General features: G+C 44.2%; 1 protein-coding gene across 4 annotated transcripts in view; it reads left to right on the top strand.

Annotated features, from left to right (window-relative positions):
• The first annotated feature begins 1,449 nt into the window (after positions 1–1,449).
• Positions 1,450–26,065, top strand: part of KCNH1 (potassium voltage-gated channel subfamily H member 1) — a 314,873-nt gene continuing 290,257 nt past the window's right edge. For 3 of the 4 annotated variants that reach the window (XR_012667760.1, XR_007355670.2, XM_048843090.2), the window contains exons 1-4: positions 1,450–1,663; positions 11,370–11,396; positions 17,821–17,944; positions 18,188–18,294. Coding sequence is in view for 2 of the 4 variants with exons in the window: in XM_048843090.2 (XP_048699047.1) it covers positions 1,585–1,663; positions 11,370–11,396; positions 17,821–17,944; positions 18,188–18,294 (337 nt within the window). In the remaining 2 variants the exon portion in view is untranslated. The remainder of the gene's footprint in view (positions 1,664–11,369; positions 11,397–17,820; positions 17,945–18,187; positions 18,295–26,065) is intronic. The other variant, XM_048843092.2, reaches the window with a different exon arrangement.

Here is a 26,065-nt window from a genome sequence, read left to right on the forward strand (position 1 = left end):
CAGAGATGATTACCCAGACATTATTTGGTGTAGTAGTCAGCTCTTATTAGAACTCTGTGAAGCCCTGGGTTTATTTCCCCCGTTTCCCCTTACATTGGGATTACAACACTGTAAAACCAGTGGTGCTATTTCCTAATTTACAAGGTTGTGAGGGTGACTCCAGCCCTCTATCTTGGCTGGCTAGATTCCTGCCCTAGGCTTTGCCTGACAGGTTTGAAGGATCTCTGTCATAAATATAAAGGGAAGGGTAAACCCCTTTGAAATCCCTCCTGGCCAGGGGAAAGCTCCTCTCACCTGTAAAGGGTTAAGAAGCTAAAGGTAACCTCGCTGGCACCTGACCAAAATGACCAATAAGGAGACAAGATACTTTCAAAAGCTGGGAGGAGGGAGAGAAACAAAGGGTCTGTGTGTCTGTCTATATGCTGTTTTCTGCCGGGGATAGACCAGGAATGGAGTCTTAGAACTTTTAGTAAGTAATCTAGCTAGGTATGTGTTAGATTATGATTTCTTTAAATGGCTGAGAAAAGAATTGTGCTGAATAGAATAACTATTTCTGTCTGTGTATCTTTTTTGTAACTTAAGGTTTTGCCTAGAGGGGTTCTCTATGTTTTTGAATCTAATTACCCTGTAAGATATCTACCATCCTGATTTTACAGGGGAGATTTCTTTATTTCTATTTACTTCTATTTTTATTAAAAGTCTTCTTGTAAGAAACTGAATGCTTTTTCATTGTTCTCAGATCCAAGGGTTTGGGTCTGTGGTCACCTATGCAAATTGGTGAGGCTTTTTACCAAACCTTGTCCAGGAAGTGGGGTGCAAGGTTTTGGGAAGTATTTTGGGGGGAAAGACGTGTCCAAACAGCTCTTCCCCAGTAACCAGTATTAGTTTGGTGGTGGTAGCGGCCAATCCAAGGACGACGGGTGGAATATTTTGTACCTTGGGGAAGTTTTGACCTAAGCCGGTAAAGATAAGCTTTGGAGGTTTTTCATGCAGATCCCCACATCTGTACCCTAGAGTTCAGAGTGGGGGAGGAACCTTGACAATCTCTATAATTCAAAGCAAATTCAGCTGAAGTTGATATGTTTGGGGGTTTCCCATGACTTTTACCCTAAGCTTGGACCTTGGCGCTGGTCTTACAAAGCTGACCCCCAGCTGTGCAGGTTACATTTCCACACTAGTAGTGTGTCGTTAGGATTTCCCTTCCCTTTATGCTGGCCCTTTTGCGGAAGGGAGGTCGGTCCAGTCGCGCCATATTGCTTTGTGCCCAGGTGAGGGTGCTGCAGCACAGGCGTTGCCTGTCTCCTCCAGCTTCCTCGCGCTCCCGCAGCCTCAGCACCAGGACCGTGGCTGGGAATGGCTGAGATTGTGCCCAGCAGAGGGCGCTGCCGGACCGGTCCAGGCGGCGGCCGAAGCAGCGGCAGGGATGCAGTGGGAGGGTGGGTGGCTGGCTGGAGAAGCTGGTGCTGCAGAGCCGGCGGGGTCCCAGCGGAGAGCATGAGGCGCTCAGAGCGGGAAGAGCGTGGAGTGGGAGCGCTGAGCTTCGCGCAGCCCTGATCCAAGCCTCCGCGCTGGACTCCGGAAGACATGACTATGGCTGGGGGAAGGAGAGGGCTGGTGGCTCCCCAGAACACCTTTCTGGAGAACATTGTGCGGAGATCTAATGGTAAGGGGAGGATTAGCATTCACCAGCAGCACGCCCAGTAACAGGAGATGCTCCGGGGCGGCCAGAAATGCTGCTGAGCTTGGGGCTCGCAGGGGGGGCAGTGGCAAAGAAAACCCAGGAAGTCCTTCCTGCAGCCGGTCTCCGGCCGGGGGCTGCCCAACTGGCTTTGAACCATCACGGCTCGGAGGGGATTGAAAGAAGCGGTCTATGCCCCTGCCCTTGGTGGCGCGATCCCGCCGGCGATGCCTTTTCAAAGTCCCGCAGAAAGTAGAGGGGAGAGTCTGATCGGACCCTCCGAAGGGGGGAGGTGGGGAAGGAAGTCCAGGCTCTTGGGTTGCACGAAACCCCCGTGATCTGGCGTAAAGCACCCCTGGGACGCTGCTCTGCGGGGCTCGGGTGTCTGCTGTAGAGATGGGAGAGGGAGACGGGTTTGCGGGAGAGAGGCTCGGGCACGCTCTAGAGCCGCCTGGATGCTGCCCCAGTGAAGACCCCGCCATGCTCAGGCTCAGACTCATCGCCCGCTCCTCGCAGCTGGGACTGCACCCGGCCCCCTCCTCAGGCCTCTCCCACATCACTGGTGGTGCCCTCCTCCTTGCTCAGGGGCTGCGTCCTTCCTTTCCACTGGGACGTGCTGCTTCGGGGCTAGGCGACCCAATGTGCCTGTCTTGGCAGAGCCTGCGACGGTTGTTTGGTAGTTGGCGATCGCCTTAGTTTTAATTTGCTTGCCAGGAGATCTCTCTGCTGTTGACTTAATTCTCTTATATCTCTCAGCTCCGGTGTCAGGCAGGGTGAGGGTTCGGGTCCTGCTGTAATCACAGATACGATCCGTGGGTCGGTTTAAATGAAGGGTACAGCAAAAAGCCTATCCTGGGTCTGGGTGTCTAAGGAGGGGGTATATTTCTTAGGCATTCTCCTTATACACAGCAGTGTATGCAGGATAACCTCATATATCAGCCATGCAGGACATTTGTCTATTAGATCTAAATAGCTGCCTGTCACTCCTGTAACAGTAAGGAGTGAATAGGTGTTAGCCTGTATATGGTTTAAATTGAATACTGAAAATGTTGTAGTTCTTCTATAGCCAAATGTCAAAACCATCAGCCATACTATGGGCCGGATCCTGTGGAATTCACTAATTCAAGTAGTTTACACTCACCCAAAGGATCCCACAGACTTCAAGGAAATACAGGGTATGTAAGAAGTCAGTTGACTGTCAGGGAGATTCTTTTGGTCTAAGAAATTGCTTTTTAATGACTAAATGATTTTGAAATTCAAGATGGTCTCTAGGAAAAAAAGGAAAAACCCCCAAGTCATCTTGGAAGATAAGGGAGGTCTATCTCGCGGAGTTGAAATTAAGTTTCTTTTTTAAGTAAAGAAAACGGTATTTGAAATTTTGTGAGCCTAAGGATGGATAATTTTTTCAAGAATACAGTAATCAGTATATTGTTGCAAGGGGAAATGTCGAGAATTGCACAACTGCATGTGAATATGTATTAATGTGATCTGGAGTTTGCTAAAAGGCTGTTTCCTTAAAAGGCCTCAATCATGCAAACATTATGCATAATACTTAAAACGAAGAACATATATGTTTGCAGGAATCTTGGCCTAAGTTCTACCAATTTTTAACTCCCGTTCACTTCACTGAGGATACTAAGCAATTTAAGGACTTGGATAAGTTAGAGTGTAGAATCAGGCCCCCACATCAAGAAAACACAATTATTGAATTACACTATTTAAAAATAATCAGCTACATGATGATAAAGTGAAGAAGGGCAATTCCTCATTTGATCTTGGGCTGGAAACTCAAATTACTCCAAGGAACGATTTTCAATTTTTTTTTTTTTTTTTAAAAACTGGAGGCTCTTATTGAAGCATCAGCATTTTAGAAAGTCCGGGAGTGCAGACAATCTGGGTACTACTAATGCATCTTCACACGTAATTGTGATGCTCTAAATAGGTTGCCTTCTCCCACTCTCTTCCTAGAGAAATGTTTGATTACTGTATTCTTAGAACAAAAAAATACTATCCATTCTTACTGAAAATCCCATTATTTAAAAATAAAATCTCCTGGCTGGCTGTGGTGAAATAGAACCTCTAATCTTCCAATTTCAGTTACTTAAAATTTTTTCTAGAGACTGTCTTGAGTCTTTGAATAATTTCATCATGAGAAAAGTCAACTTCTCACTTTATTCAGCAGAACTGATGAGTCATCAACCTGAACATTTGATCAGTTTTCCATCCCTACACCCCCACAATCATCTGAAGCAGTGTCAAAAGTTACCTTGACATTATAATTTATATGGCGCTGTGGGTGAGCAAGTTGCTTCACAGACTAATAAAAAGAGCAGGCCCCTGCTCTCAGATGTGCATTAGTTCATGAGGGCTATAATAATACTAGACTGAACCTCTAGGCTCAACCTTGTAGGAGGGGATGGCACACAGCTGTACCACACTAAGGAGGAATTGTGACTCAAGTTACAGTCCCTTCCCTTGCTCTTAAGAGGGTGTAATTGAGTGAAGTCCTTTCCCCACTTTGTGCTCGCTCAGCTCTGCTGGTCAGTTTACGGGAGGCATGGGGGAGTCAAGGCTCCTCCCATTTCCTCTTCCTCTGTCCCTTCTCCTGGCCCACCTGCTTGGAAGGAGAATACTGGGCTATAGTCTTCGCTATGCCTCCTGTACCCAAGCTGTGAGGCAGGGGAAGCTAAAGTGGCCACATAAAAGTTAAGGTTTTGGTCCCCCTTTATTCGCCTACTCAGTCACATTTGGCTGGGTCACAATCTGACTGATGAGAAATAAATATAAAATGATGGGATTTGCCATTGAAATGTCGGGAGTTTTATCAAGTTAGTACTTAGCTGGCAGCTCAGAGCAGGTTACACACTGCCTCCAAATATTGAGTAGATAAACATACACAAATGCATGCTCTTGGGAGTCTGTTCTCCCACTGAAATGTGAGGGACTTAGCATTAATGTCAGTTCTATGACTAATTGGTGTGATGCATATGGACCTTGCTGTGAAGGGGGCGTAGAATAGAAACCACTCTGTTTATATCAGAGACACAAATTAATTGAGGACCACATTTGTACTCTCTCTTTTTAGAGACACAGAGAAGCTAGCTACCTAAATGAGACTAGATAACAGTAATAAAGCAATTATCTGCAACCATTTATTGGGAGCAATAATCAAAACACACAACTAATTATGCCATTTCACCATTAGTTTAAAATGTAATACTATGAACAGCATTTGATATGAGATGTGAAGCTTGAAAGCGGACATGTCTCCATTGCCAAGTATAGCTCATAAAGAGAATATGTGTGCTTGAAAGAACTGGTGGTTTTAAGTTTATTGTGCATGATTTTTCAGGTCTTTTCATTCTGGCGTAGTGTTTTGCTCATGTCTATAGCTTGTCTTCAGGAGGAAGATTGTCATACCCATGTGCAGTGATTTGGGATAAGGGAGTTTAAGCAACTCCCCGACCCCACCCGCAAATGTGGCTTGCCTGAGTTGCCACCCCAGGTGCAGGAAAGAGCGGGTTTGTAAGGTCAGTTCTGTCTCCCCAGCCCTGCGTAGGAGTGGGCTGAGAAAAGCAGGGAGATAAAGACCCATTGCTCCCTTCCCCTACATGCCAGCCAGAGTGAAGGGGGAATTAACATTTAAAAAGCTACAGTAAACTACTGCCCTCAGAGTGGAGCAAAGAGGAATCCCTTCCCTGAGCTGCTCCAGGGATGGCGTAGGCATGCACCACCCCACACATATGTTGTTTACAATTCTGCTGGTAAACAGCTTGTCTTATGCTTAATATTTTAAAACAGTGTTTCTGAACTACCCAGGTATAGTTAGAAAAATAAATGTTGTGCATGGGACTTAGTCAGGCTTGGTGAACAAAAAGAGTTTGTTCGGGTTGGTTCTGAAGAAGTGAAAAAGGTAAAAAGGCCAGAACACCCTGTGGGCGGAAAATTGCCTATGCTGTAAAATAGTTCAGTACGGAAGAAATCACTAGGCTGCTGATGGATATTGCTAATGTCATATTCATGTTTTTCCTGCGGTAACACAATATCCCTGTGGTATACAACATGCTATAACAGTATCACAGCTATCATCTTGGTCTGCAGCCAATGCACTCCATTCAAATGGTGCAGTATGTTACAGGCAACTCATTTTTATAAAATGATATTTTAATGCTTTATCAATAATCTAGAGGGAAAAAATCCTTTAAGTTTACAGAATTATAGGCCTGAGTTTTGCAATCCTTCCTCAGGCAAAATTCTCATCGAGATCAGAGGGAGTTGTAAAGGCTGCAGAATCCAGCCCTATTGTCTAATGACTATTGAATTTTAATAGAGTGCAGACACTTCTGAATATTAACAATAAAAGTAAGGAAATATATCACCAAACCAGAGCTTTGTCCAGACGATAACATAGCTAAACAAATATTAAAAAAGACATCTATTCCAGATTTCAGATCATACAACGTTAAGACCAGTGTGGCTTCAAACCTTTGAGCTACTTGTATTATGCAAACAAAGATTGATAATGCCATATTTCTAATATGTTATAATTAGTTTTAGCTCAAGGTCAATCTATTTATATGCTGAAAGACACTGGCATACCTACCTGAGTACAAAAATTCTGCTCCAATACCCATGAATCTACCCATATATAAATCTTTTACCAACTACTTATAGACTTCTCAATGTACAATAATATGGTGCTAAATAATACAGTAAATAAGAGAGGTGCACCAAATAGTCATGTGTTTTCTTTTGTATAACAATTTTGCTTCAAATGCTTAGAACAAAATAAACAATTCTTGTATAAGATAATGTTTAGGCAATAACATAGATGAATCTTATCTTTCTTGTTTGAAAAGGATGTGTCAAAATTTTATACATCAAGGTCCAGACTCTTGGTTCTGCCTAAGTCCCCTTTGAGCCAAAGCTGCCTCAAACTGGGGCCTAGCACAATCTAGCTTTGGTTTTGTTTGGGGTCTTGAGGTACTACTGTAATACAAATAATGACCAGGTCATGGGGTGCTGAGAGGGGGGCCACTCTAATGGGAGTAACTCAGAGCAGCCCAGGCACTGCTCTAAGACACATAGAAGGCTCTTTCTATTCCCCCCAGTTCTGGGACTGCTGGGTAGGTGAAAGGTGGCTTAGGGGGCATTTGTCCTTGCTCACTGGATCTGAGGATCTGGGCCCAGTCCTACAATTTCCCCACACCCAGCTTTTCCACTGATGTCACTAGGAGGTTTGGGTGAGCTAGGAATGCCAATACAGGCTTCAAAAGGGTAAACTTTGGTAAAAATCAGTTAAGTGTCTTTCCAATAGGGTTGTTTTGTGTATTTTTTAGTACTGAGGTATTCATATCAAAGCATATTTTAAAAGGACTTAAATTCATGCACAAGGTAACTTTTCCCCCACAAACAGACTGTTAAATCTTCTATGTGGTCTGGTAACATTAATCTGGGTTAAGTTGTTAGTACAATTAATTAGTAGAGAGGATGAGACACTGAGAAGTTTTTGGTCTGCACAGACCTTTTTTGAGCTACAGTGCACCAAATCAGGAGAAAATAGCATGGCCCTGGATAGTCTCTCTTAGATCCACAGATGCAGGAGACCCTTCACTTGTGGATTTCCCCAGTCCTGTGCTGATGGTTTAGCTCAGTCACTCCTGTGGCATTATTTCTCCCTTCCCATCCTCCTCTGGACCTCAGAGAGGATGCTCTGCAGGTTTAGGTTTCGCATGGAGGAAGGGGGTAGAGTCTGGGTGGGGGAGGGCAGAGGTGGGGCCTGGGAGAAGCACTTTGTACCCTTCAGGAAAATTCCCTGGAAAAAAATAATATAGCCTAGGGCTCTAATATCTCTTCTGTGGTGCCCACTTCCCATGGCCAGGCCAGGGGGAGCCCCTGGTAGCACTGCTTTAATGGAGCTGAATAATAAGAGAACCTGGATGAGAGGGTTTGGAAGCACAGGACGCCTGTGAAGTTGACCGTTTCTTTGGATCCCCTGAGATCTGCTTTGATCACTGGGGACTGATCAGGTTCAGGGGCAAATCCTGTATCCCTTGAAGGAAAAGTATAGAGGGATCTCCATGAGAGGAGCCTCACAGAGACTTCCCTTGTGGGTTGTACTCTGGGAGGGAATATCAGCCCTGTTGATTATGCCATATTTAATAGAATAGGCCTTTTCCCTTGGTACTGAAGAACATCACCAAGACCCATCCTGCTAAGGGATATGGTGAGTAGAATCCTGTTGTCTCTAGTAACCAATGTGGATTCCTCTTGAAGGGTTCAGAGCTGATTCTCACATTGTGAATCAGAGAAATCTCTCAACCGCCCCACTCAGAAATGGTTTGACACCTCTTCTCAGCAAAGATTTACTAAGACAGTGTCCAATGAAATTTGGTCCTAAATTTAGATTTTTTTTTTAAATAAAAAAAAGCCTCTTGCAAATCCTGAATGACAGAATTGTTTCCATGACTGTATTGTTAATTCTAATGGAAGTAGTTTAAAAAAATCAAACAAGCATTCCATTTTACTGTCTGCAAACAGACCTTGCAACATTGTGCCATACGTGAGGCTTGTAAGAGAAATTAACTAGCAAGATAAAAAATGAAACTGGCCAGGCTATGTTCTGCTCAATCTGAGAGAAATGTAACAGCAAACAGCATAAAGAGTGGAATAAACTAATTGAATTTCTAAAGTTTTTTTGCATTTTAATAACCTAAATTGTTCTTATTATCATAGGAAACATGAAAAAAGATCTTAACCTGACAGTGTGGCTTTAGCAGCAGAGTCCTGCATTTTGATATCCCTTTACTAAGACTTACTTTTACAAGTTATGCAAATAACTTCCTATACTATGAAATATTTACGTAGATGGTAAGATCTTTGGGGCAGTGACTGTTCTTTACTGTTTGTACAATGCCTGGCACAAGGGGGTCATGACTGGTTCATGACTGGGGCTACTAAGTGCACTGTAATTCAGATAAATGACTATAAGTGTTTTCATACATTAAACTAAATTGTGGTTTTCAAAATAATTGAACAGAGTATATGTTGGGGTCCATTGTATTTGTTTTCTTTTTTATCATGTATCTGTGTCTGCTAATTCACAAATTTCGATAATCTTCAAATTCTGCAATGTCTCCCAACCATTAGTAGGTGAAATTCACTCTGTGCAGTGGGCTGGCACACAGGCTTTGTGCCATTTAAGCTGTTTTTTGAGAACGTAAATGGGTGCCTATGCCTTGTGCTGCTTGTGAATTTCATTCCAGCATGACAGGTTTCAGAGTAACACAGAATACAGTGTTAGTCTGTATTCGCAAAAAGAAAAGGAGTACTTGTGGCACCTTAGAGACTAACCAATTTATTTGAGCATAAGCTTTCGTGAGCTACAGCTCACTTCATCGGATGCATACTGTGGAAACTGCAGAAGACATTATATACACAGAGACCATGAAACAATACCTCCTCCTATCCAGCTCTCCTGCTGGTAATAGCTTATCTAAAGTGATCATTCTCCTTACAATGTGTATGATAATCAAGTTGGGCCATTTCCAGCACAAATCCAGGTTTTCTCACTCTCCGCCACCCCCCCCCCCCCCAAACTCACTCGCCTGCTGGTAATAGCTTATCCAAAGTGACCACTCTCTTTACAATGTGTATGATAATCAAGGTAGGCCATTTCCAGCACAAATCCAGGTTTTCTCACCCCCCCCCCCAAAAAAAAAAACAAAAAAATCCGCACACACAGAAACTCACTCGCCTGCTGGTAATAGCTTATCCAAAGTGACCACTCTCCCTACAATGTGCATGATAATCAAGGTGGGCCATTTCCAGCACAAAACCTGGATTTGTGCTGGAAATGGCCCACCTTGATTATCATACACATTGTAAGGAGAGTGATCACTTTAGATAAGCTATTACCAGCAGGAGAGTGGGATGGGAGGAGGTATTGTCTCATATTCTCTGTGTATATATAAAGTCTGCTGCAGTTTCCACAGTATGCATCCGATGAAGTGAGCTGTAGCTCACGAAAGCTTATGCTCAAATAAATTGGTTAGTCTCTAAGGTGCCACAAGTCCTCCTTTTCTTATTCCAGCATGACTGAGGTTCGGCTGCATATTGCCATGCATGTCAGTGAGTATCTCTGATACACAAATTGCTGGAATGAACAAAGTTAACCTTTAAGCAGGTGTTGCTAGTGGCAGGGGGTATTGACTTTGCTGTGGAGTGTCGGTGGAGGAATGTCTACACCAGTTAAAGCCTCTAGAGGGACTAATGGGAAAGCTAGAGTAGCAGACCATTTGTTTTTCCACTCCTTTGTACTGGTTCAAGGCGCTATAACTCCATTGGTTTCAGAGGTCTCTATGCTAATCCCACATAGGCCGATGCAGAGGGGGCACTGGGGACAGTGGAGTTGTCAATTATGTGGCTGCCAGGGCCTAACGGCCGGAAGAAATTGCAGAGAAGGCTGCTATTTCACCTCATAAATTGTAGTAGCATCTGTGGAGTGGTGTTGGCTAGAAAGTGAATTTTACCTCCCTCCAGTCCCCGTCACTTCACTTGCATAAGGCAAAGTGAATTTCACCTAAACAAAGTAGGCATCTGATACATGAACTAACTTTCTACTCATTTATTAAATGTAAATGCATAAAGCTGACATTCCTTAAGTACCCAATCGTGCAAGACTGTGTGGGCAAGTTTACATCCAATGGGAGTTTTTGCTTAGGTATGGTCTTTAGGTTGGGCCTAGTGGCTCTGATTCATCAAAGTATTTAAGAATATGAGTAATCCCTCCCGGGCTTCACCGGGACTATTCAGCTGCTTAAAAGTATGAACATGTTCATATACCTTGCTGAATTAGGGCCAATGTGAAGAAACAATTTTTTTTGTTCTTGCTTGGTCTTGCTCCTTTTGAAGTCAATGGCAAAACTCTTTTATTAACTTCACTGGGAGCAGCACAGACCTGGAGTTTGCAACATAACTTTTTTACTTCTCTAGTAAGCTAATGTTATCCCAATATTTTGCCCAATTTGAATACTGAAATTTTTCTTTGCTAGTTATTACTAAGCTAAGAGCTTCTAATTTTTAGTGTTTGGAAATGTATGACCCGATCTAGTAAGAAAAAAAGAATAGATTATAAGGATGATAGATATGCATTTTAAAATTAATGTTCTGTACACCCCCAAAAGTTCCATGGTAGTAATTCAACTCATCAATCAATCAATCAATCTGTATTAAATCCTAGAACAAGATCATAAAACAAATCTTAATGAAACCTGTTTGCTAGAGAACTGTTAATGCATTTTTGTAATGCATACCCTTAAGACTTTGCATAAAATTAGGTCTGGTCAAATGCTTTTAAAACTCTTGATGGCTGAAAATATCAATAAATCAAGTGGTTTATTTTAAACTGCCAGAAGATATATATAACTAATGTACCCCAAAACAGGCTCTTCACTGGGTTTCTTTTTAAGACCAGAAAGGGAAAAACAAACAATTAAATGAAGTCTAATTGTTAAACATTATTATCTTTGTTCTTTTTTTAAAAAAAATAGTACATTATATGGTTTTTGCAGATTTGTACAGGGTGAAGTTTTAATATTAATTTTATTGACTGATAACTTTAATTTTGGAAAGTTACTTCATTCTAGATGCCACATTTGCTTTAACATGCTTTCTTTTTTTTAACTTTCAGTCTGGACATTATCTCATAGACAGACAGGTACAGAATGATGCTATGTACAATATACACATGACAGCTTCCATGCATTCTGTCCATTTCAGCCATTACTTCTCCATTGTTCTGTACCAATTGCTGTTAATTTACAAAGAGGGAAAATGGTTTGCAAAAGTGTTTCTTTTAAAAAAATATTTTGTAGACTTAATTTGATATTTGACTATCTTTCTAAAGATATGTAATCATCAAAAGAGCGAGGGTTATCACTGTTGGTGGAATGTATTGCTGTTTGCCATTGAAACTCTTCTGGTGGTAGAGGTCTGTTGTGAAATATTTACTATAGCAATGTAAAATAACAAATGTTGGCATGGAACTATTAATCTCTGTATGAACTGCTGGCTGAAAGTAGCTTTCATTTTTGTGCAATTGTTCAAACTGAGTCACTTGAAGTTGTTGTTTTAGTTAGCGTCGCCTTTGTTTTTTGTGGTAAGTATGATGAAATGCATCTTTTGCAATTCTTTTCAGTCTGTCTGTGTACCATGCTCTATGTGCAAATAGTAGGCTTAGAATGCAGCATTGAAATGTGTGTACTGCACTGAAGCTTTGCTCATGCCCTAGCAATTGTAGAGTCTTTAAAACCCTTTTTGTCTCAGTAAAGTGTGTGTTTTATTATGTGAACCTTAATATGGCCATTTTGTATGTATATATTTAGGTGTTTATTTTCAGATATAGCCTGGCTCTACAGTTCAAAACTATGTACTATAGAGGCAGAATATTGAGGACTTACATTACAATGGCCACAGATGTCATTTCTCAGCAAAGAGGATTCATTTTAACATGGCAAATCAGGTCACATAATGTGGTGATGTTTAAATATCAACCCATCCCTGTCCAAGAAATCAGCTCAATAGATACTGAGCCAAAATATGCATCTGTGCAACTCCATTGATATGAGAGCAGCATGTTATCCCATTGGCTTTACTCGGCTACCTCAATACCTATCTAGCAGTATAAGTTGCTGTTTGCATTTGAACAAATTAATATTGTCTTGAGGGTCTCATACTGCACTTCTTATTCTGCCAACAATTTTGTGATTAGTGGGTGTGTCCACCTACTCTGCATTTAGGCTCTAAGTTTAGGCTCTAAGCCACTTGTGCCCAAAGAAATAGTTATTCATGTTTTGAAAAGAATTCCAAGAATGTATTTCCTTACAAAGTTGTCTAGCCGTTGGGCCTTATGCTGATCTCACCTTGGGGATATATCGGTGTAATACCATTGACCTTGATAGTTACTTCTGCTTTACACCATTGAGAGCAAAAGTCTGCACAATTTAGGGATAAACCTGAATTAAAATGATCGAGTAAATAATTGCTCTGTGGGAATCACTAATGCAAACTGTGAGTGTAAACTCTCTGATTATAGAGGTTTTGAGAGAGATGTATTTACAAGGGAGCACTACATTTCTATAACTACATTTGCTATCAAAAATGAAAACCAAAATACTATATTAAAAAAAAATCTTCAGGTTGCAAAGTCAAGTGCTCCACAAATTTGGAAATACCAGAACTAAGGTTGCCTGGCAAACCTAAACTTACTCCCGTTACGTTTATGCTTTTTGGTGTAATTAATTATATAATTGTTACATACTATTTTTTCCACAGGACCCCTTGTTAATTTCAGCAAGGGAAGGGGTAGCATTTTGTACGCCTATTTCAGTGACATGAAAACATAAGAACGGCCACACTGGGTCAGACCAGTTGTCTATCTAGCCCAGTATCCTGTCTTCTGACATTTGGCTGGTGTCAGATGCTTCAGAAGAAATTAACAGAACAGGTCAATTTATTGAGTGATCCATTCCTTGTCATCCACTCTTAGCTCTGGCTGTCTGAGGTTTACAGACACCTAAAGCATGGGGTTATATCCATGACCATCTTGGCTAATAGCCATTGATGGACCTATCCTCCATGAACTTATCTAACTCTTCTTTGAACCCAGTTATGCTTTTGGCCTCCATAACATCCCAAACCATGTTGCACTCTGCCATTGGTTGTAATGTGCCATCTATGCAGTTCAGTGCCCAGGTAACTAATGTAACACTAGCTAAGTGTGCTATGTCTGCAGATAGGATAAGAGACTGCTACAGATATCAACTAAGAGGGTTACTCTTTTACCTGAAATGTAAAGGCCTATGCTGGGTTCAAACTCTACTGAAGACCTATGAAGTGTTATCACAGTAACTTGGGGCATAACAAGGGGAGGTGGTGCGATGTACTCCATACATAGGAGTGTGACCACAAAGTGGGCTCTTAAATCCCAATCCTACATAACTTACTCACCCAAGCAGTTCTTAATCATGCAAAAAGTCCTACTGACTTCAAGATGCCACAGATCTTCATGGGATGACTTCTGTGGATCTGCTTGCATGAATAGCTGTGCATCTCGTTGGGTAGAAGAATTTATAAGCTCAGTTGCCGAAGCAGGAGGAGATTGGGTCTGATCTTGTGTTGCATCTCCAAGAGCTTTGTGCCCTATGGATTCAGGATGTTCCAGACTGCCTATGGCTTGTAGCTCAACCCAGAATCTCCAGAGTCCTCCCAGCCCCACCTCTTTTGGGATTCACAAGGGGGCAGTGTTAGGGGTTTTAGAGCCTGTGCTGTGCCAGGGGCATTCTTGCCCAGCCAGCTGCTGCTCCTGCACAGCCCCTCTCCGCCACGGGAGCGATGTGTAGGGAATGCTATGTGGCCAAATTAACATTGTGGTAACATCTTGGGCCTGATTCACCAATATATTTTGCACCACTTCCTCAGTGCAGAACAGAGCTAAACACAGCTTAAGTAGCCAGTGGAGGATTCTTCTTCGTCCCCACCGGGCATAACGATTCCTATGTTTCCTCCCCTCCTGGTCATTGACATAGAGGGTATGACCTCTTAAAAAAGGTATGGCTGGGACACCACTTCGTCCAGCTGCAATAATGGTTCCTGGGGGGAGTTGGCAGAAATTATCCACTCTAGTCTGCGCTGTGGATTGGATTGGTGCCCAGCCAGCCCCGGGACTGGGAGAGGGGACAGGGAAGGGTGACTTGGGGGCACCTTTGCTGTCAGGTCGGGACTCCTGCTGAGTGCTCCTCAACCAGACTGGAGAACTGGGGCCCTGTCCTCTTGGGATTTGAGAGCTCCATTTCACAAACATTGTGATGCATCCAGGCTAGGACTTTGTGCATAATACGTGTCCTCGGCTGTCTAGTCAGGTTTGGAAATGGTGCCCCAAATCCATATAATGGGTTAATCTTGTCTCTGGAAGCAGCCCAAGTAACCAGTCTGGGAGATCTCCTAGGGTAGTGGGGAAGGAAGCCTCACAAAGAGCTGCCCCGGGCCACTACTGTAGCCTTAGGGCTTCAACAGCTCCTGTGAGTATTTTTACAGACCCTCTGTTTTTTTTTTTTTTTTTTTGGTCTAATCATGTCCTTCCTCTTGCCTATTCTTTTCCTGGCCTCCCATGCCCTCTGGGAAGTCCCTAAGTGGCTGTAACCTCTTGCCTGGGGTCTACGAGAGAATCCCTCCTTCCTGTCGTATGGCAGCTCCGCAGCTATGCCACTGCCTCCAGGGTGGGTGCCCCTGCAGCCGGGAAGGCAAGGCTTGTCTCAGTAGATGTTTGATATCTTCCTGTGTGAGGGAGTGACTGCTTAACTGATTACCAGCCGTGTCTTGTCAGAGACCTGTCAGAAACGTAAAGTCAAATCAGTGCAATTGAGCACTGACTGTAGCACTGGGGCTGTGCTCAGCTAATATCCCTTCTGCCTGTGGGGGGGGGGCTACTGATAAGAAGGAACTGTGCAGGGTAGGTGATATGTAGGATTCCCTATTTTGTGCCATATCCTGCAGGGCTCAGCAAAGGCAAGACCCCCAACAACTGAGATGCCTGCTGGGTTACACACATGGAATGCCAGCAGGAGAGGGCCTCAAATGGCCGCAAACCTGCTTTGTGGCAGGTGGGATGCGGAGAGGAGGGCTGCACAGTAGAAAGCAGAGAAGTTCATATTTTTCTGTGATGCTCCATTCTCTTCTATGAAGGTGAAATCCCCCAGCCCACGGACTGAAGAAACAAGCAGGGTTTGGTGGGATGGAATCCCCTTTCCCAACCCAGTGGGCAGGATGCTGGGGTGTAGCTCTCCCCCTCTGCTACCTGTGTCATGCTTTCTGGCCACTGGCTACACACAGGGCTCCTGGATATTTGCCTATGTGGATCCTGCTTCCAGCTCTCCTTCTGCACCCCCATATCTACAGCCAGTGCACAGCTGAACTTCTTGGTGCACATGGGGTTCCAAGGATGTCATTGCATGGCAGCATGGTCCACATCCTCACTATGGGGTACTCTGGGGTTTCTGTGGTGTGCAGGCTTTGTGTGGGCTCTTCACCAACAGATGGATTTCTCACCTTGTGAGCACTAATGGAGTGGGGCAATAGAGCTGGATAAGGAAAGGAAGGATCATTCAATGGTTGTGGTGCTGAGCTGGGACTTGGTAGATCTGGGTTCAGTTTCCTCTTCCATCTCTGTGACCTTGGGCAAGTCACTTAGCTCCTCATCTGTAAAACGCATGTTGTGACTGTGAAGCACTCAGCTATGACAGTATTGGGGGGCCATAGAAGTACCTAAGATAGATATAGATAAATTCAGGTCTCTAGTTATAGAACTTGTTATCTGGAGCCAAGTTCTATGCTCAGATGCCTGGGGAGAGCCACCCTATAAATTAATAGGAGCTCCTGTACACAGCTCCGGGAGTAGAATTTCCTTTTTGGGAAGAGGAGATGATAGTCAAACTAAAATGAATGGGCAAAGTCATCAAAATCATTGATGCTGGGACAGAATGTGACCTGAAGTTCATATTTGCATATTTCACTGCTGCTTTTTGTTTCCTGATGGATTTTTAAAAAATGTATCCAGACAAGATACAGTGCAGTGTTCGTAGTTGAAAAAAAAATCTCAAAAGTACTTGATTCAGGCAAAAACAATAAGAAGAAATAACTATTTTAGTGAATCATAGTGAGGGGTAACGTACATGTAGTGCTTCTGGAACAAGGTGCTTTGCCTAAGAAAAGCCATGGTATTTAAAATGGTTGTGAGAAACAAAGAAGTTAAGATGTCCTGCAGATCTATTACCAATATATTTCACTCTAAAGTGTGTATACAGATACTTCTATTGCAAGTAGGATTGGGCAATGAAAGTAAGTGGATAAAGAACTTTTTTTTTTTTATATTTAAACCCATTTTAAGCTTGCTACAAAATTTTGAAAAGGAAAAAAATCCCAGCCGCAATTAATAGTTAAATTGTCTTTAGTCTTTTACTTTCAGGAATCATTGATGACTGCCATAAATACAGAGTGTGCTTTAAATACAAATATGGAGACCTAGATAACCCTTTTTGTTCTTTGTTTAATTTCACTTGGGTGTCTAGCCACCCTGCATAATGGTGATGGGCCTAATTCTTCCCTGCCTGGCTCCTTGTGTCATCATTGATACCTGCGAGAAGTCAGTGCTAAAATGAGAGCAAATTAGATTCCTCTGCATGAGTGAGTGGAGCGTAGTGTTTTTTATCTCACTTTGTGGAGGTGCAGCTGGCTGAGCAAGGTCCAAGGCAGTGGAGAATCTGGCTGTATATACAATAGTCAATGTGCTAACTGTTTGAATGATACATTAATTCTACAAAAGCAGTAGTAAGCATTGAAGCTTGAATTCTGCTCACTATATTCCTGCTGGGTAAAATTCACCATGGCATGGATGTCCCGCAAAAGGACCTTAAACGGGGCTGGATTTCCAGTTAGGCACAGTAGGCATATGCCTGGGGGTCCCAGCATTCTAGGGGCACCTTACCTCTCTAAAACTGGGTGCAACACGAAGGTCATCTGCAGGTGGGGGTGCTGAAGATTCTGTGCCTACAGGTGCAAAAATGTAAATCTGGCCCTGCTCTTAAGCACCATGTTCAATCTGCTAGTGGGGCTCTGGGCCCTGTATGCCATGGAAAAAGGTGTTTGCATCAGTCCCAGATAGGTCAGAATCGACAACAGCAAAGGGTGAAGGCAATAGGAGGGGCCACTGAATCCAAATTCAGAGCACATGCCAGACAACTGTTGCACAGAGGTCTTGGTCACTTATCCAGTGGGTGGAGCTGGATTGGTGAATGGCGGGGGAGAGGGGAGGAGAGAGGGGAAAGAGGAGCAGTGCTGTAATCCCATATTAGCCCTGGATTGGGGATGGGATTCACCTCCCCATACCCTATATTTTACCTGCATAAAGTCCAATCACTGAGGCTTTATGCAAGTAAAGTGAATTTAATCTGCAAATAATCCTGTTGACGTCAGTAGGAATACTATGTGAGTAAAGTGAGTGGGATTGTGCCCCAAACAAATAAATATATATAGGAATGCAGCCACAGAGCTATCTAACTGTCTAACCAATGTGTTCTTTCAAACAGATACTAATTTTGTCTTGGGTAATGCCCAGATAGTGGATTGGCCCATTGTATACAGCAATGATGGATTTTGCAAGCTATCAGGATATCACAGAGCAGAAGTTATGCAAAAAAGCAGCACCTGCAGGTATTTGAGTGCAGATTTACTTTCTATTAAATAACTTGTAGTGTTGTGTTGTCCCCTGAGAAAAAAGTCTGTTTGTTCCATTTTTCTCTTTAATTTCCCTAGGATGCATCTGTCAGTTATGCTTTGCAGGTGAAATAATAGGACACCGTCATACAAGGGCAATTTTTGTCTCTTTCACGCCATAAGTAAATGGCTTGGTACGTCTCTCCAATATCTTACTTGAATTCCTTGGTTTGTTTGCAGTTTTATGTATGGGGAGCTGACAGACAAAGACACAATTGACAAGGTGCGGCAAACTTTTGAGAACTACGAAATGAATTCCTTTGAAATCTTGATGTACAAAAAAAACAGTAAGTTGTTTTTTTTGTGTTTTAGGTAAAGTGGAGGGCGGGGGAGTGGTGGTGGTGGGTGTGTGGTTTTTAATATTGGTGAAAGCTGCCAGTTTGCTAGCCTGGAAGACTGCAGTCTTATTAAATTAATGTTAATACCTGATTCCGCAGTCTGATCCATAAGGGCAAACCCTTTTACCTGTACAGAGTCCCAGCCAAGGCAAGAGCTTAGGGGTCTGCCCACATGCATCACATTGCAGGATTGAGGCCTTCACTTGCTCACACTTATATTACAACTACTTCAGCTTCCAGAACAATACTTCAGCATGTCAACATTAGAATTCAATAAATAATACTACATGGACTATCCCATAATGACAACAAAACCCACCCAACCAACCTGACCTCTCTAAATACAAACCTACGGAGGTTCCAACTTGCAATCATAGATTCATAGATATTTAGGCCAGAAGGGACCATTATGATCATCTAGTCTGACCTCCTGCACAATGCAGGCCACAGAATTTCACCCACCACTCCTAAAAAAGACCTCACACCTATATCTGTGCTATTGAAGTCCTCAAACTGTAGTTTGAAGACCTCAAGGAGCAGAGAATCCTCCAGCAAGTGACCCGTGCCCCATGCTACAGAGGAAGGCGAATCCACCAACCCAACTCTGTCCCAAATATCCAATTAAAAAGATTAGCTTTGTAGCTAGCCCAGGTGTTTAACAAATTTGGGCTCTGTCAGATCAGTGAGGGAATCTGTCCCTTGGGAAAGATCCCTGACAGAGAACCCTGCTAGCAGCTGCTTCCCATTTAAATCCAGGGGGCTCCCAGGCAAGAACCTCTGCTGACTGTCTCATTTAATGGGGAGGAGATCACCTCTTTGCACCAGCCTGTATTGTACTTGTTCTGTAAGTAATGTAACCTTTCCTACTTTGTCTCGCCAATGCACTTCAGCCTTGACCTACAGGAACCAGCTCAATGGAGAAGGGTAATCCAGTCTCCCTGCAGAGTTGGTCCTTGGTCTCTCTGCTGAAACTGCCAATTAGGGCCAGCTGTGGGGTAGCCATTTGAGAGAATCAATCACTTCACATAGGCCACTGAAAGGTAATAAGTAGGGCCCTACCAAATTCACAGTCCATTTTGGTCAATTTCATGGTCATAGGATTTTTAAAATCGTAAATGTCATGATTTCAGCTATTTAAATCTGAAATTTCATGGTGTTGTAATTACAGGGGTCTTGACCCAAAAAGGAGTTGTGCGGAGGGGGGGGGGTGGTCACAAGGTTATTGTGTGTGTGTGTGTGTGATTTTGCAGTACTGCTACCCTTACTTCTGGGATGGGTGGCCAGAGAGCAGCTGCTGGCTAGGAGCCCAGCTCTGAAGGCAAAGCCGCCACCTGTAGCAGCGCAGAAGTAAGGATGGCATGCCTTACTTCTGCAACCCCCCTAAAATAACCATGTGTCCCCCCACAATCCCCTTTTGGGTCAGGACCCCCAATTTGAGAAACACTGGTCTCCCCCATTAAATCTGTATAGGGTAGGGTAAAAGCACACAAGACCAGATTTCATGGGGGGAGACCAGACTTCACGGTCCGAGACATGTTTTTCATGGCTGTGAATTTGGTAGGGCCCTCGTAATAAGGGCTTTGTATGCCAGTGCCAATCTGTGGGTGCACTCAATCCTTTGTTTTCTAAAAGAATCTAATCAGTCCTATAAGGCTGCTGATGTCACTTCATTGGCCTTTGTCGTCATTTCAAAATAATCCTCAAACCACCTTATTTTTCTTTCCAATCTCCAGCCTCTGGTTATGCTGCCTGTTACCGTGCAGTCTGAGGCACTGTTCCGTCTGAGAGTGCACCATGGCTTGGGGTGCTTTCCTGGAGTACAGCCTTGCTAATACCAATCACTAGAAAAGCCATGTGCACCAGCTGAATAATGCTGAGCATTTGTGATTCTTTCATTCCTCAGTGTCATCTGCCTCCGGTGTTTACCTGTGTCTTAGAATCATAGAATATCAGGGTTGGAAGGGACCTCAGGAGGTCATCTAGTCCAACCCCCTGCTCAAAGGAGGGCCAATCTCCAATTTTTGCCCCAGGTCCCTAAATGGCCCCCTCAAGGATTGAACTCACAACCCTGGGTTTAGCAGACCAATGCTCAAACCACTGAGCTTTCCCTCCCTCCTAGTCTTGCTAGGCTGAAAATAGTTAGCAGCCACAGGGACAAGTACAGCTCCCCTCCATGCATGCAAAGCCAAGTAAATGAGCAGTTGTCAGGGTATCCAAGAGGGGCTGAAGGAAGGAGGTGTCTTTCAATTAACCAGTGACTCGGCACTGAGTAGCTATGCAGCCACTCTTCTGTCAGTGCTGCAGCGTATGGGCTATAGTCACATCTGGGGACTCTTGCTGTCCCCCCATGCGGGTTTAAAGCAGTCACATTGTGGGGGATGCACCGAGCACTTCCCTGTCTCCAGCCCTCCCATGCACACAGCCATAAGGAGAGGAGCACATTCCCCTGTGCAGACTCTTCACCACCTGCCAGGTCAAAAAAGTGGCACTGTGGTGGGTCTGCTGCATTGAAGGACTTTCAGGCCATTGGAGAAGGGAGGTGCATGGAAGAGGCAGCAGTTAAATCTGGTATTTAACTCTAGTGAAGATCTAGGTAAATGACCGCACACTGGCGTAACTTAATGAAGGATCCCACTTCTTAGAGGCCAATAGATCTTGTTTCCTATTGCTTTTCAGTATGTAACACAGACCCCTGATTACAAAGCTGTACATTTTTCAACCTCATTAGTCATATTAGAGATACCTGGTCTACTGTGAGACAGACCTTGAGAGAGAACCTGTACATCACTAGAACCAAGATGTAACATATAAAGCAGAGGTTCTCAAATATTTTCATAACATGGACTGCTTCTTAAAAGAGAGATTGTCTTTTGGCTAACCTTCCCCTCGCCCCGCTTCATTATTTCATAGACCACAACCCTTTCTCCCCTGCACCCCGAGCCTCCATTTGTGATTACATAATAGGCCTGTGTAAATACAGCAGTTGCGTATTTGGAAAATTAATATTGGATAAATATTGAAGTAGAGCTGATCAAACAATGGTGACTATTGCATGAAAAATGTGGAAACTTTCAAATTAACTTTCATTCAGCAGGTTTTGAAAAGGACAGTTTTTCCTCTGAAACTTTTCACAACAAAGTTTTGGCTTTGAACACATCTTTTTTTTTTTTAATTTTGTTCCTCCTGTTTTCTACCTTTTTTTTTTAACCTGTTTTTTGCTCTTTTTGTTGGCTTTTCCCCTCCTAGCCACTGAAATGGGGGGGGGGGGGGAAGGGGGCAGAAAAATTAAATAGTTCTATTTTTGTTACTGAATAAACAGAATATTTTGAAAAAATGAAAATTTGTTTTAGAAAAAAGACCATTAAACAATTTTGTTTGAAAAGTGTAGACTAGCTCTGCATTTAATTAATGTATTCTTAGCTCTTTTTAAATGTAACTTACCAGCTGGAAACAAGGAATACAAAGCAAAATTTTCAGATGTATCATACGTGGGTACTGGGGACAAATCAGCATATTGACATGCATTTCATACATGATAGCTTTGCGAATGGTAATCCCATCTCTGCTCACACTCCAGTTTTGGGAGATGTATGTCCTGATCCTAAACCATTGATTTTTAAATGGAAGCAGGAGAAGGTGTATAGTCAATAGATGGAAGTCATTTAATAATTTAACCAGGATTGGCATAGACTGCTGACACCACAATCTCAAAAGCAGTGACTTGATGTCAATATTTACTTAGCAGCATTTAAAAAAAAAAAAAAAAAAGTGGTCATTGTAGGCAAGTTCATACCATCACTGCGCTAGTACAGAATGGCTGTGAGCCTACGCTGGGTCACAATTATGACTTAGTCGCTAGCATTTTATGATGTATCCTAAAGACAGTGAGTCTGTATCCTGCCTTCATGTTAGCATGTGTTGGTACTTTTTCTCTAAATAAGTATGCAGGAGTACTACTCTTCACTGAACTTTAAGGTTTGGAGAGGATTTCATAGCACTGTATGGTGGGGTCTTAATTGTACAGCATATATATGTGGAAACATATTCAGGTTATTTAAGATATTGCTTTATAGAACAGTAACTGCAGAAAGTCTACAGATGAAGTGCAAGCAGTTAAAATTTTGGGCGTAAAGAGACCACATTTTCCTCATAGTTATGCTGGTGAAACCCAGTGGAGGGGCACTGGTGGATTTGAGGGGAGAAGTTGGCCCCCTGAAGGTAATTTGTAAACCTAGATCTCCCAGAGCCAACACACAGGCTTACAGTAACTTCAGGAAAAAGCTCGAACAGTTTAATGCCATTATTTTATTAAAGCTGGATTTGCAGTGGTGTCAATGTTCTGAATGTTTAAGGAAAATTAAAGCAATGATTGCAGCTGCATTGAAGTCAAGGGAGCTGTGCAGATTTACAGCAGCTGAGAATCTGGCCCAATATACTCTGTTCTCAATAATACCATTAGATTCAACTTTTAAAGCCATTTGAGTGTTAATTTACTCTTCACTCTTTGAAGTGTATGTTTTGCTTTTTACGTTTCTCTCAGTGTGAAGATGAAAATGGATGAGTAAATTCCACTTGTAACTTCTCGTCTGTTTCATTTCCTGGTTCCCACACCTTAATAGAACGCTCTAGGATTTGGGTTATGAACAATGCAGGGGCAGGTTTGTCTTTTATTCCATTGCTTCCCTTGCAGCAGAAACAACTATGTATTAGGTTTTGTAAGACTGTACTTTACTTGCCTAAGTTTTTGTCCAAATTTGAACAGCTAGAAAGGCATTTTTGTATAGTAAATGGATACTATCCAGTATGTGGTGGTGTGGCCTCAAAGGAAGATTGCTGTAGTGGTGAAGACTAGCCTAGACTTTTAGGAGCAAAGACATAAGAGTTACAGGATTAAACACACCAGCCTGAGAGGCAAAATATACTGCTTAGTAGTTTTACCGGAGTTTAATGAGGAAGATTCCCTCCTGCTAACAGAAACCTTCAGATTACATAGCTTTTCTTCAGCTGCATACGGAGGGTGCTGTTTTTTGGCCTAGGAAGGGATTTTACTGTAATCACTCACCTCCATAAGCAGATACAGATGTTCTCCCGGTGTGCAGGTCTGAGCAAGGACCTTTGTACCGCTTACAGACCACACTGAAGCATTGTGAAAGGTGGGATGGGCTGCAGCTATAGAGGGGAGTCTCCTCCTAAAGGGGTGTCTGTCTCAGCTCTGGCTAGGCCCACAAAGGGGTAGGCCAAGGGATGGGCGACAAGCTCTGTGATTAGGCAGCCCTGGTATTCTCCCAAGTGGTTCAGAGGACCTGTGACTGATATTCCAGCACATATGCTGAAGTAGTGGCTATTGTGTTGGGAGGCTGGATTTCACCTCCCTGGATCCTGTGCTTTTCACTTGTGTACAACCTGATGCCTGGCTGTATGTGGGTAGAGTGAATTTCACCAGTATTGCTATCTGCTTATTAAGTTTAATGAAATTATTTTTTCCATTGTACATCTCTCAATGCACAAGAAGGCACTCAGGTAGTACACAGAATGGTATGTAAGCCCAAAAAGAGTGACTTGGGGCCACACTCTGCTCATGCGTATAAATAAGTACAGTGCTTTCTATAGGGTGAAATCCCCCCACCCCTCCAATTTCTACAGGGTTAAAATCACTGAAACAGGGATAGGGCTTGTGCTCACCCTCCGCACCAGGTGAATTGTGCCCAGCAGACTTAAGCAGAACCATAGGTAGCAAGGTGCAGTAGGCCTGTAGTGTTTGCAGCATAGACCACGTAGTGATTTATGAACTGGTCCAAACCATTGTGTGGGAGCAGAGGGTGGAGAAAGTGAAGGAAGAGTCACAGTGGGTCACATTCTCAGCTGCTATAAATTGGCATAGCTGAGGATTATCTAGCTGTGATTCTAACCCAATGTCTTGTTATATCACAAACCCACTCCCTTTCATTCCCTGTAAAATACATACGCCCAGTGGTGAGCTGGAGCCGGTTTGCACCGGTTCGCTAGAACCGGTTGTTAAATTTAGAAGCCCTTTTAGAACCGGTTGTTCTGCGAGGGACAACCCGGTTCTAAAAGGGCTTCTAAATTTAACCGGCCAAAAGTGGCGCCTTAGGCGCTGACTCCATGGGTGCTCCAGAGCTGGAGCACCCAAAGGGAAAATTTGGTGGGTGCAGAGCACCCACTGGCAGCTCCCTGCCCTACCCCCAGCTCACCTCCACTCCACCTCCACCTCCTCCCCTGAACGCACCGCCCCGCTCTGCTTCTCCGCCCCCCAGGCTTCCTGCGAAGCAGCTGTTTGCGCGGGAAGCTGAGGCAGGCTGAGAAGCCGGCGGTGGCTTCCTGCTCAGGCCCAGGGAGGCGGAGGTGAGCTGGGGCTGGGGGGGGGGTGCGAGGAGGGCCACCCACGCTGCAGCAGGTAACCCGGGGAGGTGCGCGGGGGAACCGCTCCCCGCCCCAGCTCACCTCCGCCACCCTCGGCCTGAGCAGGAAGCCGCCACCTGCTTCTCAGCCCTCCCAGGCTTCCCACCAAACAGCTGATTCGCAGGAAGCCAGGGGAGGGGGGCGGAGAACCAGAGCGGAGCGGTGCATTCAGAGGCGGAGCAGACGTGAGGTGAGCTGGGGCTGGGCGCAGGGCGGGGAGCTGCCGGTGGGTTCTCTGCACCCACCAAATTTTCCCCGTGGGTGCTCCAGCCCTGGAGCACCCCTGGAGTTGGTGCCTAAGGCATCACTTTTGAAGTGATCAGTGGGGGAGCAGCTGCTCCCCCCCTAGTTACGCTCCCCGCCCCTAGGAGCCAGACGGACCTGCCAGATGCTTCCTGGGAGCTGCCCCAGGTAAGCACCTCTGGGACTCCCCACCTCACCCCCTGGCAGGTCCCTCTGGCTCTTAGGGGTGGGGTGGGCACCCACTATGGTGGCCCACGAGATCCTCCTGCTTGGTTCTGGAGGCAGTCAGGGGACAGGGGAGGGGGGTGGATGGGGCAGAGGTCCGGGGGGGGGCGTCAAGGAACGCAGGGGGTTGGATGGGGCAGGAGTCGGCAATGACCTCCTCGTGGGGTGAGGAAGGAACCCGTTGTTAAGATTTTGGCAGCTCATCACTGCATACGCCTAACTTCAGTTCATCTCAGGAAGGTCAAACTAATATGGCTATGTCACCAGGTGACATCCTGCTCCTGTCTGATCTGTCTACACAGACTCTGAGGCCTTCAGTTATTAAACTGTGCTGGGGTGTTTTGTTTACACTTGCTATTCCCCTACCTTACCAATCCATACACCATGTTATTTAGTTTCAGTCTCTCCTCAGTTCTCCGCCGAGGAGGAGAGGGAAGAGATCTCTCTACCCAGAGATCTCTCCTTCCTGCCTCTCTCTCCCCACCTTCCCCTCCTTCCTGTGCTGCCTTATACTTCCTGTGCTAACAGGCCATTTCTCTTGGTAGTCCTCCACCAGCCCTTCTAATCCATTAATTTGGCCCTGCCAGGTCCACCCTGGGGGAAATTAATTGGTGTTTAAGTGACCGGAGTGCTGGCTCAGCTTTTGGTTCCCAGCCTTCTGTCACAGGCTAGGACTCATAAAACTGATAAACCAAGTCCCCATTGACCATGGCAATGTTGCCGGCACCCAGTGCCAGAGGCAAGCAACAGCAGGGGTTCGTTGCCCGGTGTGCGTCACCCAATAATCACAAGGGGGTGGAGAAGCGGAAAAGTTTATTAGAAGCTTCAAAGA

The sequence above is a fragment of the Caretta caretta genome, chromosome 3 (genome assembly GCF_965140235.1).
Source record: "Caretta caretta isolate rCarCar2 chromosome 3, rCarCar1.hap1, whole genome shotgun sequence".
In the NCBI taxonomy this organism is placed as follows: Eukaryota; Metazoa; Chordata; order Testudines; family Cheloniidae; genus Caretta; species Caretta caretta.